General features: G+C 40.5%; 1 protein-coding gene across 3 annotated transcripts in view; it reads left to right on the top strand.

Annotated features, from left to right (window-relative positions):
• The window catches only part of CIBAR1 (CBY1 interacting BAR domain containing 1), a 38572-nt gene extending 24198 nt beyond the window's left edge, over nt 1-14374 (top strand). For all 3 annotated transcript variants that reach the window (XM_074944104.1, XM_074944103.1, XM_074944102.1), the window contains one exon: nt 13112-14374. In XM_074944104.1, the coding sequence (XP_074800205.1) occupies nt 13112-13216 (105 nt within the window). In that variant the 3' untranslated portion in view covers nt 13217-14374. The remainder of the gene's footprint in view (nt 1-13111) is intronic.
• Nucleotides 14375-15598: the final 1224 nt, after the last annotated feature.

Raw genomic sequence — 15598 nt, 5'->3', positions numbered from 1 at the left:
TTGCAGTGACTTTTTAGGAAATGTGAACTGACTGTGATAAGAATAAGATACAGAAATTGGGTAGGATACAGTTGTCAATATTAATGATTGCAGCAAGAATGCATTCCACTTAAGGATAAATATATCAAGATGGGTAAAATGATCTAGTATGGATGAACAGGGAGTTTTTATAGTATATTTTAAAATGTGTCCAATAAATTGAAAAAATATGAAGAGGGAGATGATAATGGAGAAATAAAAGAAGTGAAGTCATGCAAAAGTTCTTGACAATATTGGAAGAAATAAGATGTCTAAAAATATACCATAATAGGGCAAAAAAGGAGAGTAAGAAGAAAAGGTATCTTACAAACAAAACAGTCGCAGATTGTGAGAAACTGAACAACATTTCAAAATCTCTAAAATGAAATGTTTCAGGACTGTGATCAGTAGTAAGCAAGCTATCAGGCTTTTGGCTCTCATGTTGCATTTTATGGAGCAGTCTAGTAATAGGAGCTTTTTAAAGACACAGTGACATTCTTTGAGTGGGCTCTGCACATTCCCACTCTTGAACTGCATCAACAGTGTAGTTTGGACCAGTGGAACCTTCTAATAAAAGTGCTCATTGGAGCACTCTCATGCTCCATGCTCCTCTCCTTGTGGCTCTGAAGATTTGAGGGCAGAGCTATAAAAGAGGCATGGTGTGATGATTGCTTCTGTTTTTTCCAAGTATGCTAGCAGATGGACCAGAACACTTGTCAGGTCCTTGCACCCCCAATTCAAAGGAACATATTGTTCCCAGTGTCATCACCTTAGTTTAGCTAGACGTTAGTTCTTTTTTTCTTGTCTTCTTTTTTTGACTAAGAACCTTAGTGCCCTGGCACAGGTCCTTGTTTCTAGTATGTTGGAAACAAAGACAAAGAAATCAGGGTTCAAAGGTGGGCTTCTTTCCCTGCTGCTTTTCCTGCTTTGGATACACATGTGTTATCTGACCTGTTTGAGGAAATGTCATTCACCTTCTCTTTGCTCTATGTGCAGACCTTCACCCCTACGGCCAGAAAGGAGTTGCATTTGCCTCCAGCCTATGTTATTGCCGGAAGCATTAGCACCTAAACCTTTCAGTTCTAGAAACCCAGGGATCTGCAAGGGCTGGGAGACCAGCCTCAGCTTTGGCCCCCAAGGTGGTCAAAAATTCCAGGAAAGTCCTAGTGTAGGTGTCTGCCTCTTTGACTGGAGTCAGACCTAAGGTACCAGTCACTGTGAATCCATAAGCTCAGAGGTGACACCACTGCTGAAAAAGCTAATTCTCGAGAGCATATCTCTAAGGAACTGATATGTCTGGTTCCATGCGCTAAATTGCAAAAGTGTCCCCGTAAGGCTTCAGCCTTGGAAGTCAGAGCCACAACAAAGAGTGGTTATAGAGGGCCAAGACCAAATTACAGATCTGTACTCTGGTCTGGATCAGAGGCCATTGGTTCTATACTTGAAACTTCATTGTGAGCCTGATGAGGCACCTGATGCTTCTTGTGAGCCACCAAGTTCCTACTGGAGGATCCACTGTTAATTGGGTGACTCAGTAACATGGTGGCGCAGGTATCAAGCCCCTGGAACACCCTCATTCAGATCATAGAATCATAGAATATCAGGGTTGGAAGGGACCTCAGGAGGTCATCTAGTCCAACCCCCTGCTCAAAGCAGGACCGATCCCCAATTAAATCATCCCAGCCAGGGCTTTGTCAAGCCTGACCTTAAAAACTTCTAAGGAAGGAGATTCCACCACCTCCCTAGGTAACGCATTCCAGTGTTTCACCACCCTCCTAGTGAAAAAGTTTTTCCTAATATCCAACCTAAATCTCCCCCACTGCAACTTGAGACCATTACTCCTTGTTCTGTCATCTGCTACCACCGAGAACAGTCTAGAGCCATCCTCTTTGGAACCCCCTTTCAGGTAGTTGAAAGCAGCTATCAAATCTCCCCTCCTTCTTCTCTTCTGTAGACTAAACAACCCCAGTTCCCTCAGCCTTTCCTCATAACTCATGTGTTCCAGTCCCCTAATCATTTTTGTTGCCCTCCACTGGACTCTCTCCAATTTTTCCACATCCTTCTTGTAGTGTGGGGCCCAAAACTGAACACAGTACTCCAGATGAGGCCTCACCAGTGTCGAATAGAGGGGAACGATCACGTCCCTTGATCTGCTGGCAATGCCCCTACTTATACATCCCAAAATGCTATTGGCCTTCTTGGCTACAAGGGCACACTGTTGACTCATATCCAGCTTCTCGTCCACTGTAACCCCTAGGTCCTTTTCTGCAGAACTGCTGCCGAGCCATTCGGTCCCTAGTCTGTAGTGGTGCATTGGATTCTTCCGTCCTCAGTGCAGGACTCTGCACTTGTCCTTGTTGAACCTCATCAGATTTCTTTTGGCCCAATCCTCCAATTTGTCTAGGTCCCTCTGTATCCTATCCCTACCCTCCAGCGTATCTACCTCTCCTCCTAGTTTAGTGTCATCTGCAAACTTGCTGAGGGTGCAATCCACACCATCCTCCAGATCATTTATGAAGATATTGAACAAAACCGGCCTCAGGACCGACCCTTGGGGCACTCCACTTGATACCGGCTGCCAACTAGACATGGAGCCATTGATCGCTACCCGTTCAGCCCGACAATCTAGCCAGCTTTCTGTCCACCTTATAGTCCATTCATCCAGCCCATACTTCTTTAACTTGCTGGCAAGAATACTGTGGGAGACAGTGTCAAAAGCTTTGCTAAAGTCAAGGAACAACACGTCCACTCCTTTCCCTTCATCCACAGAACCAGTTATCTTGTCATAGAAGGCAATTAGATTAGTCAGGCATGACTTGCCCTTGGTGAATCCATGCTGACTGTTCCTGATCACTTTCCTCTCCTCTAAGTGCTTCAGAATTGATTCCTTGAGGACCTGCTCCATGATTTTTCCAGGGATTGAGGTGAGGCTGACTGGCCTGTAGTTCCCAGGATCCTCCTCCTTCCCTTTTTTAAAGATGGGCACTACATTAGCCTTTTTCCAGTCAGGGGGGACCAGATCATGGGGACCCTTCATGCAGCATTGAGTAAGTTACTCTCAATGCTTAAAGGTAAAGAAGTGTAAGATAGTGGGATGCTAATTCTTCCTTCTCCAGAAAAGAAAAGGGAGGTAAATCAGTTTCCCTATCTATACAGATCTCTCCGTAGATCAGTGAACCTGCCCCTAGAACCTCTATTGGTTCCTCAGGGAAATGTCTCACCTCCTTCGACTTTTTGCTTACCAAACTATTGTTGTCACCCTTGGAAACTGCCTCTGATCCAGAATCGGGCCATGTCCTGCCTGATACCATTCCTTGCCCTTCTTTTGCCAGGGAAAGGATGAGGGAAATTAGAGTTATCAAGATCCTCAGACCATAAAATCACCCTTCCTTGGATTAGGAGGTACCACCCTGGGTATTATGACCATATTTGCCTTCCCCTATGTATTAATCTGAATTTAAAAGGGCTGAAGAAAGGCAGCTTCCAACAGAGCCTTCTCCCAAAAGAGGTCAGGTGACATATCCTGTCCTGATTTGTCACTGTCTGGTACTGAAAGAACAGTTTCCTTTACTTGTCTCAGACATACTGCCTGAAGAGGAACTAAAGGGGCCTATTGAACTTTTGGATGCAGATATGGATCTGGATGATCAAACTTCACCAGATGATAGTGTGGGTGCATCATCTTCCTCCTCTCCAGAAGATATGTTCCAATTTCACAAACACATGGAAAGGCTGGGTACTAATTACCCCGAACATCCTTTAGGAACCTTAGAGAAAACGACACATCTGTTCTTGATATATTGGGGTCACCTTCTAAAAGTGAGATAGCTTGCCAGTCTTTGATGGTTTATTATAGCTGGCAAAAAGTATCTGGTTAAATCCAGCACCTGGACAGACAATTCCTAAGAAAGCAGATAAATTATACAGCTGCTTCCTGAGGGATTCTCATTCTCCTGACCCACCCAACTCCAAATTAATTGGTGGTGACAGCTGCCATTCAAAGAGCTAAACTGCAGGGGTCAAGTCCACTTTGTCCCTTCAGTTAGATAGGTAAGCTAGATGTTCAGGGGGAAAAGATGTTCTCTTTTGCCACATTGGGCATTAGAGCTGTGAACTATCAGGTGGTAATATTGAAATGGAGCCACCGCAGTGGGACTCAGTCTGGTGATGTTCCTGAACCAGCACTTGCTCGTCAGCACTAACAGAGATGTCTTACTCTATCCTTCATTGAATTTTAGACATCAATCAAATTACATCATACTGGCCTCTCAGAGTTTAATGCCTAGAGCAGACTGGCACATTCATTCAGAAGGGGTTTTGGGTTTTGTGGATAAGAATACTAACTTTGTAAATTCTCATACAGATTTTTTTCTGGTTTATGAAATGGGATCTCTGTTTTAATCTTAATGATCAACGAAACAGAAAAAACTTCCTGGTTTGGTCTTCTATCTACTTTTATTTGCTTTTTCTATTTTTCTGCATAAAATCCAATACAAATTATTGGAATCTTCAACAATAACTGTGTATGTATATAATTCTCCTGTTACATCAGATAAGATGTCTTTGCCGCTGTGACAGGGTTAGAAACCTAGCTGAGACACTTTGGGTCAGAGCAGGTGACAGAATCAGGACACCTGGCTTATATTTCTAATTTTTCCACTGACTCAGTATATGATGTTGGGCAAGTCACTTAATTTCACAGGGCCTCCGTTTGTCAGTAAAATCAGGAGTGTACAAGGTTTCTTAGTTTTAATGCTTATTAGGAACTTACAAAACCTTCAAAATTGCTATCTAACGCCAAAGTATTAACTCTGCTGGTTAAATCTAATTCTAGATATTTCAAGCTCTCCTACGTTTCCACTAGCAAAAATCATGAAAAATTGCACTAATCTGTAGCTAACCCTCAGCAGATGTGCATTAAATGGTGTGTTAACAGAGCTGTATAATACTAAAATTTTCTAGTTATTTTATACTTCCCTGCTCAATCTACAGAGATAGTAGAGCTAAGATTTCTATTTATTTTAAATCTGTGTTGCTTATTTACTCTATTGATGGAGGAGTTGGTAGCTATAATTATTGTTAGCCTAACCAGAATCTGAATGACTATGCTTTCTTTATTTGGATATTTAATTCCATGCTAAGGTTATGTCAGATTTTTGTATACTTGAGATTTAGTTGCAGATCCAGGTTGAAATCTGGCCCCATTGAAGTCAATGGAAAAATGGCCACTGACTTCACTGGGACCAGGATTTCACCCTTGTTTCCTAAACCGGGTTTACTGCAGAGTGGCTTTCAAAATTTTATATAGAAGAATAATCTTTGGCTTTATTCTGTTTTTGTGCAAGACAACTACCTCACCATGGTTTTACCAAGCAAGGTCATTTAAAACCCTATAATTACACTAGCAATTGCATAGTGATTTAGACTTATTTACTAACCCTCACAATACCCCTGGAAGGTATTGTTGTATTATCCCCATTTTACAGATGGGGAAATTAAGACACATATTAGATACTTAGCGTCTCTATGTAGGATACACTGGACCCTCGCTAGAACACGGGGTTCGGGATCCATGCGCAGTACCACGTTAACGCAGGGACTGCGTTACCATGGATCCCAATTTAAATATTTAAATTTGGGATCCATCACCACGACCGCGCTGTATGCAAATCTGCGCTATAGCGATGCGCACTCTAGCAAGGGTCCGCTGTATTTCTAGAGCATCTAAGCATGAAGTACAATAATTTAAAACTTGCAAGAGGTCATCCTCGTAAATTCTTCCAGACTGCAGGAAGACTTCCCCTATTCATTTGTTAGTAATTCTTTGTAACTGACTTGCTACAAGGGCATTGGAGGATCTGGAATGAGATCTAAGATTATAATTTGAGAGTTTCTGGCTCCTAGTTCTCTGCTCAAATCTCTATGGCATGGCATGTTTTTTAATACCTACCACAGAATCTTATTTCTTGAGTAATTAACTAACCTTAATTACTTAAGATCATTACAGGCTATTCCTTCAGTAGATCTCTGCAACTGGGCAAATGCAGCAACCAACAGAAAGCAAACAGCAAATTTCTCATTGAGGAAAAATTTTCAAGGGTTGCTTCTTCAGTCAGTTAGCACTTCAGTCAGATAGTATTGGTGTCTGCTTCTTAACTTTGTTTAGTGAGTAAATAGATTTTCTGTTAATCTATATTTTCAAAAATTTATAACAGTTGTAAAAATTTGCTCCATGCTAACATATGATATGCAGTGTCTCAGGTTTATAGCAATTTATATTTTCTTTAATTTGCAAGTTTCAACACCCCCAAGAAAAAGAATTCTGCTAGTTCCTGTGGCTCAAATATTTCTTCTTCTTCAGTGTAAAAAAAATATTTTATTTGTTTACAGACTTGACATACATAGAGAGATGTACACAGTTTAAATGTATGAGGTACGCACATTGTGTGTATTCAAAAAACTATTAGAGTCAAGAGTAAATTACACACTTTTTAAAATTTGAAATTTAACAGGGCAAAGGCAGAGCAGCAAGTTGTGTATCTTCCACACAACAGGTGGTGTGCATACAAATTATCAAATGTGAAGACATGTAGATGCCTCAGTTGAATTCTTAACTTTGAGCACATTGTTAGTAAATGGTTTAGTTGACATTCATAAAAATCCATTTTAATTTATACTAGTTTTATTTTCAAATAACAAAACTGATTTGTGAGATGTTCCCTCTACTGTATCTACTTCAAAAATGTCAAGTTCATACTCAGGCAGCTACAACTCTGAGCTTAAAAATGAGTATCAAATGATATATTCCAGTATTACATTTTAGAAATGTTCTAGTTATATATCATACCCACTGTATGAAGGCAGTAAGTTTCAATGGAATTGTAATTCATAATGTAAAATAACAAAGATCAGCTCTTAGTTGTTAATTTGTATAGGTGTACTGTCAAACCATGCTGGAGTGCCTTGCTAATGTGTGGAAAAAGTAAACTGTTGCTCTAATATGTCTATCGCTCAGGCAATAGAGAATGCTTCATAACTTGGGAGCAACTGGGTAGCAATAAATAGAAAATTCTTTAAGCTGCTATATATCATGCAGGAAAGCAACAGTAGATGTCAGAATTGATATGTTAGGGCTTATCACACAAGTTGTATGACTTTAGCTGTACTAGTATTTTTAAAGTGGTATGACCTTCCTAGTGTGGATGCAGTGGTGTTGGTACAAAGGTACTTTATACCAGGATAGCTATTCCCATATGGGATAAGGCACCTTTTTGCTGGGGAAAACTATTTTAGACAAAAAAAACCCAACCCCTAACTGAAATAGTACTGGTGCACAAAGTGTGTGTAGAACAGGCCTTAGTCTGCCAAATGGCATGAATGCTAGTTTGAACCCACTGTGAATCACTTGCTCCTTATAATCTTTATAGTTCATTTTTAAAAAACAGGTTCTGTGTAGAATGGAAATCCAAGTTCTAAGGCTCCCATAAAGGAAAACTTCACTGTAATATGCAATATCCTAATCACTAAGGGCAGGGTCATTAAACATGTTTAAGTGCCAGAAACATAATAAGCCACAATTAAAAACAGGAAGCTGCCATTTTGACAGTGTCATAGGGCAGATTAGGACTGAGAACTCAAGTGCCATTAAGAAAACACTGAAAATCAGATTTTTTAATTATTTATTAACAGGTCCATTATTTTATAACAAATCTTATAAAACTTGTTTTACAACTTAAATAGAGATAAACTTAGTATTTTGCACAAATACAAAATTATAAATTGACCTATGCAAGTCCCTAAAGCTGTACTGACAAGACCTGCTACCAGTCACTTTCTTCATATTTATGCTATTGATCACATATTGTGGTTGATGCTTTTCTATTCTTCCTCTTCCATCTTTTCAGTTGATAGCACCAGTTAGTTTTTCATATGTTTAGGTCTACACTTCTGTTTTTCCTACATTTAGATCTTACCTGTTTATTAGTCATCCTATCAAAATTCTACACAATATTAAGCTTTTTCTCCTCCTCCATCCTATTTTCCTTACTTTAATATTTCAATTTTGAGTTTGACTTTGACTATTGTTGAAGGTGTTTCTCCCTTCCTTATTATTCAAAAGAAGTTATCAAACAAACAATCATATGTGGTGTTGGGCAATGACAGTCTTCCCACAAACTCCAAAACTTCCACAGACTTCTAAGTAGTTATGTCAGTAGATTTATGGGAACCACTCCTTTTCTACCACCTTACTATAGTAATTTTAGCGGCATCTGAGATCAATTCTTTATGGCTTTTACAAAACAGTTTCAGGACAATTTAATAATAATACTAAGGGGTTTTCTGACAGCTGACACCCTGTTATTTCCCTCCCTTATGGAGTCTCCAATGGTTTTCCAAACAGTCTTAATTTTTGGGCACGTCCACAATATATGGAGAAATTACTCCCATTTCATTACATTCGCTCCAGAATTTGCCTGTCCCTGTACCATAAATTTGTTTAATTTTAAGGGGAGCTAAGTACCCAAAATAAATAATTGTGTAGTTTTCTTTTGTTAACGTGTTGAGGTGTGGGGACTATTGCTACATATGTTCTCCCATTCCTCAGTTTTGGTGTCTATGCGTACATCAACTATCCAGCTTTTCATGAACGTAGTTATTTCCTGTAAGGGCTATTCCACACTAGAATCACTTCAGTGATTCCAGAAGACTTGAGAAATGCTAACATTGTTACAATCCTTTGAGAGAAGAGAAATCAGACTGTGGAAACTATCGAGGCATTGCCTTGCTATCTACAGCAGGGAAAATTCTTGCCCATAACCTCTTCCCCTTACTGAGGAAATACTGCCAGAATCTCGGTGTGGTTTTAGACCATCCTGCAGGACAACTGACATGATCTTCATTGTACGCCAAATCCAGGAAAAGTCTTGGGAGCAAAATCAGGACATGGCCTTCATTGATTTGACAAAAGCCTTTGACTTTGTCAGCCACAAAGCCCTGTGGAAGGTGTTGGCCAGATTTGGCTGCCTTCCAAAATTTATTAAGGTCCTAAGGCTTCTCCATGATCAGATGACTGCCATGGTTTTCTGTAACGGCCTTGAGATGGAACCTTTCATCATCAAAACTGGGGGTAAGCAAGGATGCGTTGTTGCCCCAACCCTGTTCACCATCTATTTAGCAGTTATTTTGGTCCTCGTTAAACACCGACTCCCCAGTGGAGTTGACATTCAATACAGAATGGATGGGCGACTCTTTAATCTTAGACTTTAATCTAAAGTCTTCAGGGCATCCATTACTTATCTTGTATGCTGATGACTGTGTCATCCTTGCACACGCTGAGAATGACCTTCAGTCCACACTGGATTTTCTTGCACAAGCTTACCAAAGCCTAGGAGTCTCACTCAATATTGAGAAGACTAAAGTGCTCTATCAACCTCCTACAGGCCTTGCACATGACCATCGAGGGTCAGACTTTGGAGACAGTTGAGCACTTTTGCCATCTCAGTAGCCAGCTTTCTCAAAACACAAAAATCAACAGTGAGATCCAGCACAGGATCCAGTCCGCAAGTGCTTCCTTTGGGAAATTGCTCCGATGCATTTTCATGGACCATGACCTACGGCAGGACACCAAGATCCAGGTCTATAAGACAACTGTTGTTCCCACACTCCTCTATGGATGCGAAACTTGGGTGATCTATTGACAGCACCTCAAGAGTCTGGAGAGGTACCACCAAAGATGCCTGCGGAAGATCCTTCACGTCAAGTGGCAAGATTGCTGCACTAACGCCAGCATTCTCACTGAAGGGAATGTTACCAGCATTGAAGCAATGATCCTCATGTACCAACTTCGCTGGGCTGGACATCGTGTGCGGATGCCAGACTCTTGCCTCCCAAAACAAGCCCTCTACACCATCGTCAGAGATCCCGTGGTGATCAGAGGAAACGCTACAACGACACACTGAAAGCATATCTTAAGAAAACTGATGTGGACATCACAAGCTGGGAGGAGCAAGCCACCAACCGACCCCAATGGCGCCATGGCCTCCATCAGGCAATGGCCCACTTCAAGGAGAAGCACCTTGCCCTTGAAGCTGAAAAGAGAGAGAGAAGGAAGGAAAAAGAACTTTCTCCCAGCAGGCAGCTGGTCTGCCACAAAATGTCTGTACCTACTGCAGGTGGATTTGCGGTTCCAGGATTAGACTCCTAAGTCATCTCAGGACCTATATGTAAATCCGTGGTAGAGATCATCCTTGAATCGAGGAATCGCCAATCAATCACAGCGGTGCAGCTAGTGTAGATGTTCTGTGCAACAGGAGAGATCTCTCCCGTTGGCATAATAAATCCACTTCTGTGAGAGATGGTAGCTATGTCAACAGGAGAAGCTCTCCGGCTGCCATAGCACTGTCCACACTGGCGCTTAGGTTGGTGTAACTTACACTGCTTAGGGGGGTGGCTTTTTCACATTCCTGAGTGACATACATTTAACTGACATAAATGCTAGTGTGTACAACCCCTAAGTAACAGTTAAAGATTACTTATATAGAATGAAGGTAAACTTTTGTGTTTCATGGCTGTAGTGAATAGTTCTCAATTTCCAACAATTATTTCTTATGTGTGCCTTTTTGTAGGGTGCATTGAAAAATGTCTTAACAGTATATATTGATACACTGGAAGTTTGGTGTCTCTTGTGAATCATATTTCATCAAGTGATCTAAATATATTTTCTCCAAACAGATGACAGAATTTTGATATACCTGTAAATTCCCAAATGTCTAAACTTCCTAGGTTTTTATGGTGTTAATTTCTATATTGTCTGTCATGGATATTAGTGGTGATAGATGTGGGTTTAGCTTTCTAAATAAATTATCCCAAGCTTCTATTGTTGTTTTTAATAAAAGAGTGGTTATAAAGCCAATCCTGCCTTTTATCCTGGCCTTTATAACATAGATTGATTAACCCTGGGGTTCTTATCTCTCCAAATGAATTTATTTATTGTGGATGCCATTGATCTATGAGACTTCCTGGGACTAAAACCGGGAGCCTTTGGAAAAGGAAGCTAATTAAGGATCAGATATTCATTTTAACTACTTGTAGTTTCGTCTTTGAAATTTCATATTTTTACGAAATGTCCAGATGTCTCGACTTTCTTAATCAAAGGAATATAATTAATATTATGTAAGTCTTGCCCTCTTTTAGAAAAGTATATTCCTAGATATCTTAATGATGTACTTACTCATTTATATTTGTATTTATCTTGTATATCATTCTATAAATCAGAGCCCTCACCTACATCCAGGCACTCTGACTTGGTTATTTTAAATTCTGACTTTTTGCCAAATTTTAAGATTTCCTCTTGCAACTAATAGTGTGTGAGCTGGATTTGTAACACATACCATGACTTCTGCATATAAGGGTTACTTGTATTCCCTGTTTCCTATTGTAATTCCATTTATATTAGGATTATTTGAGTGATTAGGCAAATAAATCCATTGCTGTGGCAAAAAGAGGTGATAAGGGGCATTCTTGGTTTCTGCCTCTAAAAATGAGGAATGTTTCTGATAATTATCCATTCACTTATATAACAGCATATGGGTTGGAATATAAGAAGTTAATCCAATTTTGAAATTTAGGGCCTAAACCAAATGTATCTGAAGTATCTTTTAAGGAATGCCAGTTTACTCAGTCAAAAACTTTTTCTGCATCTAGTGATTAAAAATAGATGGGACTCATAAGTAGTATCTGCACAGAAGATCAGGTTCAAAACTGCAAACATGATCTGATAGCTGCCTGTCTGGGCTCTGTTAATGTAGCTAGGTAATAATTATAAATCAGATGGTTTCAAAGGACACTTGGAAATAAAACCTTAACTTTTCAGAAAAGTGCATCAGGGAGAAAAATAACCAATAACCAATAACAAGAAATTGTTATTTTGCATTTTTTTGTTTTAATATTTGCATTGTTTTACTCCTCCAGCACCTCAGTTGGGGTTTTTTTGTTTTGTTTTCAGGAAGACCTACTTTAAATGGTTAACTATAGGCATGATCCCAGCTCCCATAAAAGAGTGGGAGTCAAGTTTAAGCCCTTATGTCAGTAGCAAGAGGGACTGGACAGCAGAGGCTCTCCGAAGATGGAATAAAATTGAACAGCAGTCACGTCAGATGTAGGTTATGGTTAGGGAAGCAAAGAAAGGACATATACATTGCACCCCTCCACGATAACTAGTAGCAGGAGGGCAGGGACAGAAATACCATCTCATATGCATGGAAAACTGTGGTGAGAAAGGAGTTCTGATATTGGTGGGAAGAGGGAGGTTGCAGAAAGAACATCAAGACCATACCTTGTGGTGATCCTTTCTCAGGAGGAAGACATGAATATTCCTCTGGAGCTTGTCATTGCTGATTCTTGGCTAACTGAAGAGGTTGGATTCTTTTTTCCTAATTCTTACAAGACCTCCACAGACTTCCCTGCACAGCTGGCTTGCAGTATCAAGGAAACAAACTTGGATTTCACACAGCCTGGTCTACGCTTAAAAGTTAGGTCGACATAGCTACACCATGCAGGGGTCTGAAAAAGTCATCCCCCTGAGCACTGTAGGTATGTCGACCTACGCCCCCAGTGTAGACAGAGCTAGGTTGATAGCAGAATGGTTCCTTCAACCTAGTTACCAGCACTTGGGCAAATGTTCCTACAGCAATGGAAAAACCCCTTCCATCACTGCAGGAAGGATCTACGCTTTGGTGCTATGGCACCTTAGTGGTGTCGCTGTAACAGCCATAGCCTGGACATGGCCCACCTAGCTGTGTTGGACTGCTACTTGCTCATTAACTCTGTCCCATAAATGTATATTTATTTTTCTTTTACTGACACTGGTATCATATGTGCAACATTTTAAAATCAGTCTCTTCAGTTAGCTAGCTGAAGTTTATATTATGTACTGTGTTTTATGCTTGGTATTATATTCCTTGCTGGAAATTTAGATTTTTTTTTTAAAACAATAATACAACCAGTTCAGTCCTAAAACTGCATGGAGGGTGGGGAAATTTTTTCCAAAATGTCATGCAAAAAGTATGACTTACGTGTTGGATTCCATTTTTAGCAAATTTCTAACAGTCGGCTAAGAAAAGAGGAGGAGGAAGATGAAGATGAAGAGGAAGAGGAGGAAGATGATGATGAATTGGAAGCTACCAAGGAAGAGAGATAACTTTGAGAACTGTTCTAAGTTTTTGTTTTTTTTCACATGACAAGAAGGCCTGTCTTTGCTTAACAGCTTTTATATTTTAGATGATGAGAATTTCACTGAGGTCATCCATTAAAATAATTACAACAAAGCAGCAAGAAATTGGCAGCAACATTTAATCCTGTTTGTTTGATTGGCTATTTGTTACTTGAACAGCAAGTCAGTTACACTTGTGACTAAGTGTACTGAAAATTTATGATTTCAATAGACAGAAAATGAAAAGCAAATAACATTTCAATAGAAGAATTACACTACAAGCTTGAATAGTCTATATAATTTTAGTTAAAGTTCATTTTTTGTCTACTATTGCATTCAAAGTGATATATTATAATATTTAATTATTGCCTAGACAGATAGTGAACACAAGGATCCTTATTCTTAGGTCTAGCTGAGCTGTATTTGTCACAGGATTTGGGTATCTGTATACTAGCTTCATTTCACCCACTCCCTCCCAATCTTGGAGCAAGGTTGTAATGCAGCTACTCTTGCAGCTTGTGCCTGGCTATCCACAACCCCAAAGAGCTGCTGTGGTAGCTGCAAAGCAGAATACAGAAGTGATCCTGGCCTTGCCAAAGCCCCTATGTCATGGACTAGGGCGCAGGGTAGCATATTGCTGTCTTCCACCTTTCTGTTTCTTGCGGATTCCCCCAAACTGGGGAAAGCCTCAACTGGCTAGTTAAGATAGCCTTATGGGTTTTACACTACTGGAGTGGTGCAAATGGCTTGTATCAGAACCAAGGATCTAGTCCAAGAGCTCTACTTTTTCATACAGCTTCCTTTTTACGTGAAAGTGCCTTCATGATAAAAGAACCATTGTATAAGTATACATCACCTTTTCATACTTGCCTTTTATACTAGTCAATTCAGTTACTGATTCTTACCACTAGAGCAGTTATGGACAGTTGATACAAAATTTCAGTGTATTTTCCTATATAAGTATCTCTTCTTATACACATTCCTGGATCAAATTTGTATTCAGTATTATTGTATGGAGTGAAAGTCTGTCTGCCAGATAGTTATTTCAGTATTTTCTTGATCTTGAACTTCAGTATTTACTAATCTTAATCTGCAGTTATTGAAACTATCTATGTATCTATGTATGATGGAAAAATAAAGGTTTGTAAGGAACTCTGTTTTCTTTGTCATTTGGAATTTTGACACTTATCTGTATCCAGGAATGAGTAACACATAATCTAAATTAGTATCTTAAGCTAAACTAAGTAAAATATAACTGGGTTCTCTGGCACATAAGACACTCTTTTAGGTACTATGGGGAAAACAAAAGAATGCACTGAGGTATAGTTCAGAATGTATATTACATGGACAAGTGTAATCTTCAAGTGTGGATACTGTAGGCTATTATAATACACACTTGTTTTGAGGAAAAACAAGACTTGCGACAATGTAACACCGGTAAAAATCCAAATGAATCTCTTAAAACATGTTGTAGTTCAGAAAAAATCTGATAGGAACATGTAAAATAGTTTTAGGAATGACACGTTACAGTAAAAGTGTAGCCAGGAAACAGTTGATGAGGAAAAGACTAAACACTCATACGTGGACCTTAGATCATATCCTTTCCATTTCAGATACTAAGTCATCTAATCCATCACCCAAATGGACAAACTAGTTGACAGCTTACTGGGTGTAGATAGCATAAAAGTGAGTTTTGTGCTGTATTTTTAAAAGGGGTGGGGAATAAAAGAGGCAATTAGGATGTTCCAGACAATCTCCATCTTTGAAGATGACTAACAGTCAAATTGGCCCAGTCTAGGGAGCATTAGCTAGGTATAGTGAGATGAAATTAAAAGTACAATAGAAGAGGGCACAGTCATGAAGAATCTTAAGAATTGTAGCACAGCAGAGGGCTGGATCTGGCCTGTAAGGGCTTTTAATCCGGCCCACAGGATTGCCAGGCCCATGGCGCAGCGGGGTTAAGGCAGGCTCCCTGCCTGCCCTGGTCCCGCGCCACACCTGGAAGCAGCTGGCACCACATCCCTGTGGCTCCTGGGGGAGGAGGGGGCAGAGGGCTCCATGTGCTGCCCTCACCTGCAGGCACTGCCCCCCGCAACTCCCACTGGCCGGGAATGGGAAACCGCGGCCAGTGGGAGCTTCGGGGGCGGTACCCACAGGTGAGGGCAGCGCCGGAGCTGCCTACCCTGCCCCCCCCGCCCCCCCCCAGCTACTGCTGGACATGCTGGCCACTTCCGGGAGCAGTGTGAGGCCAGGGCAGGCTCCCTGTCTTAGCCCCGCTGCATACCACTGCCACTCCGGAGCTGCTCGAGGTAAGTGGTGTCAGGCTGGAGCCCACACCCCAAACCCCTGCTCTGAGTCCCCTCCTGCACC

The sequence above is a fragment of the Natator depressus genome, chromosome 2 (genome assembly GCF_965152275.1).
Source record: "Natator depressus isolate rNatDep1 chromosome 2, rNatDep2.hap1, whole genome shotgun sequence".
Lineage (NCBI taxonomy): Eukaryota > Metazoa > Chordata > Testudines > Cheloniidae > Natator > Natator depressus.
Note: the sequence above shows the minus strand (reverse complement) of the source record. Positions and strands in the feature narration are given on the sequence as shown.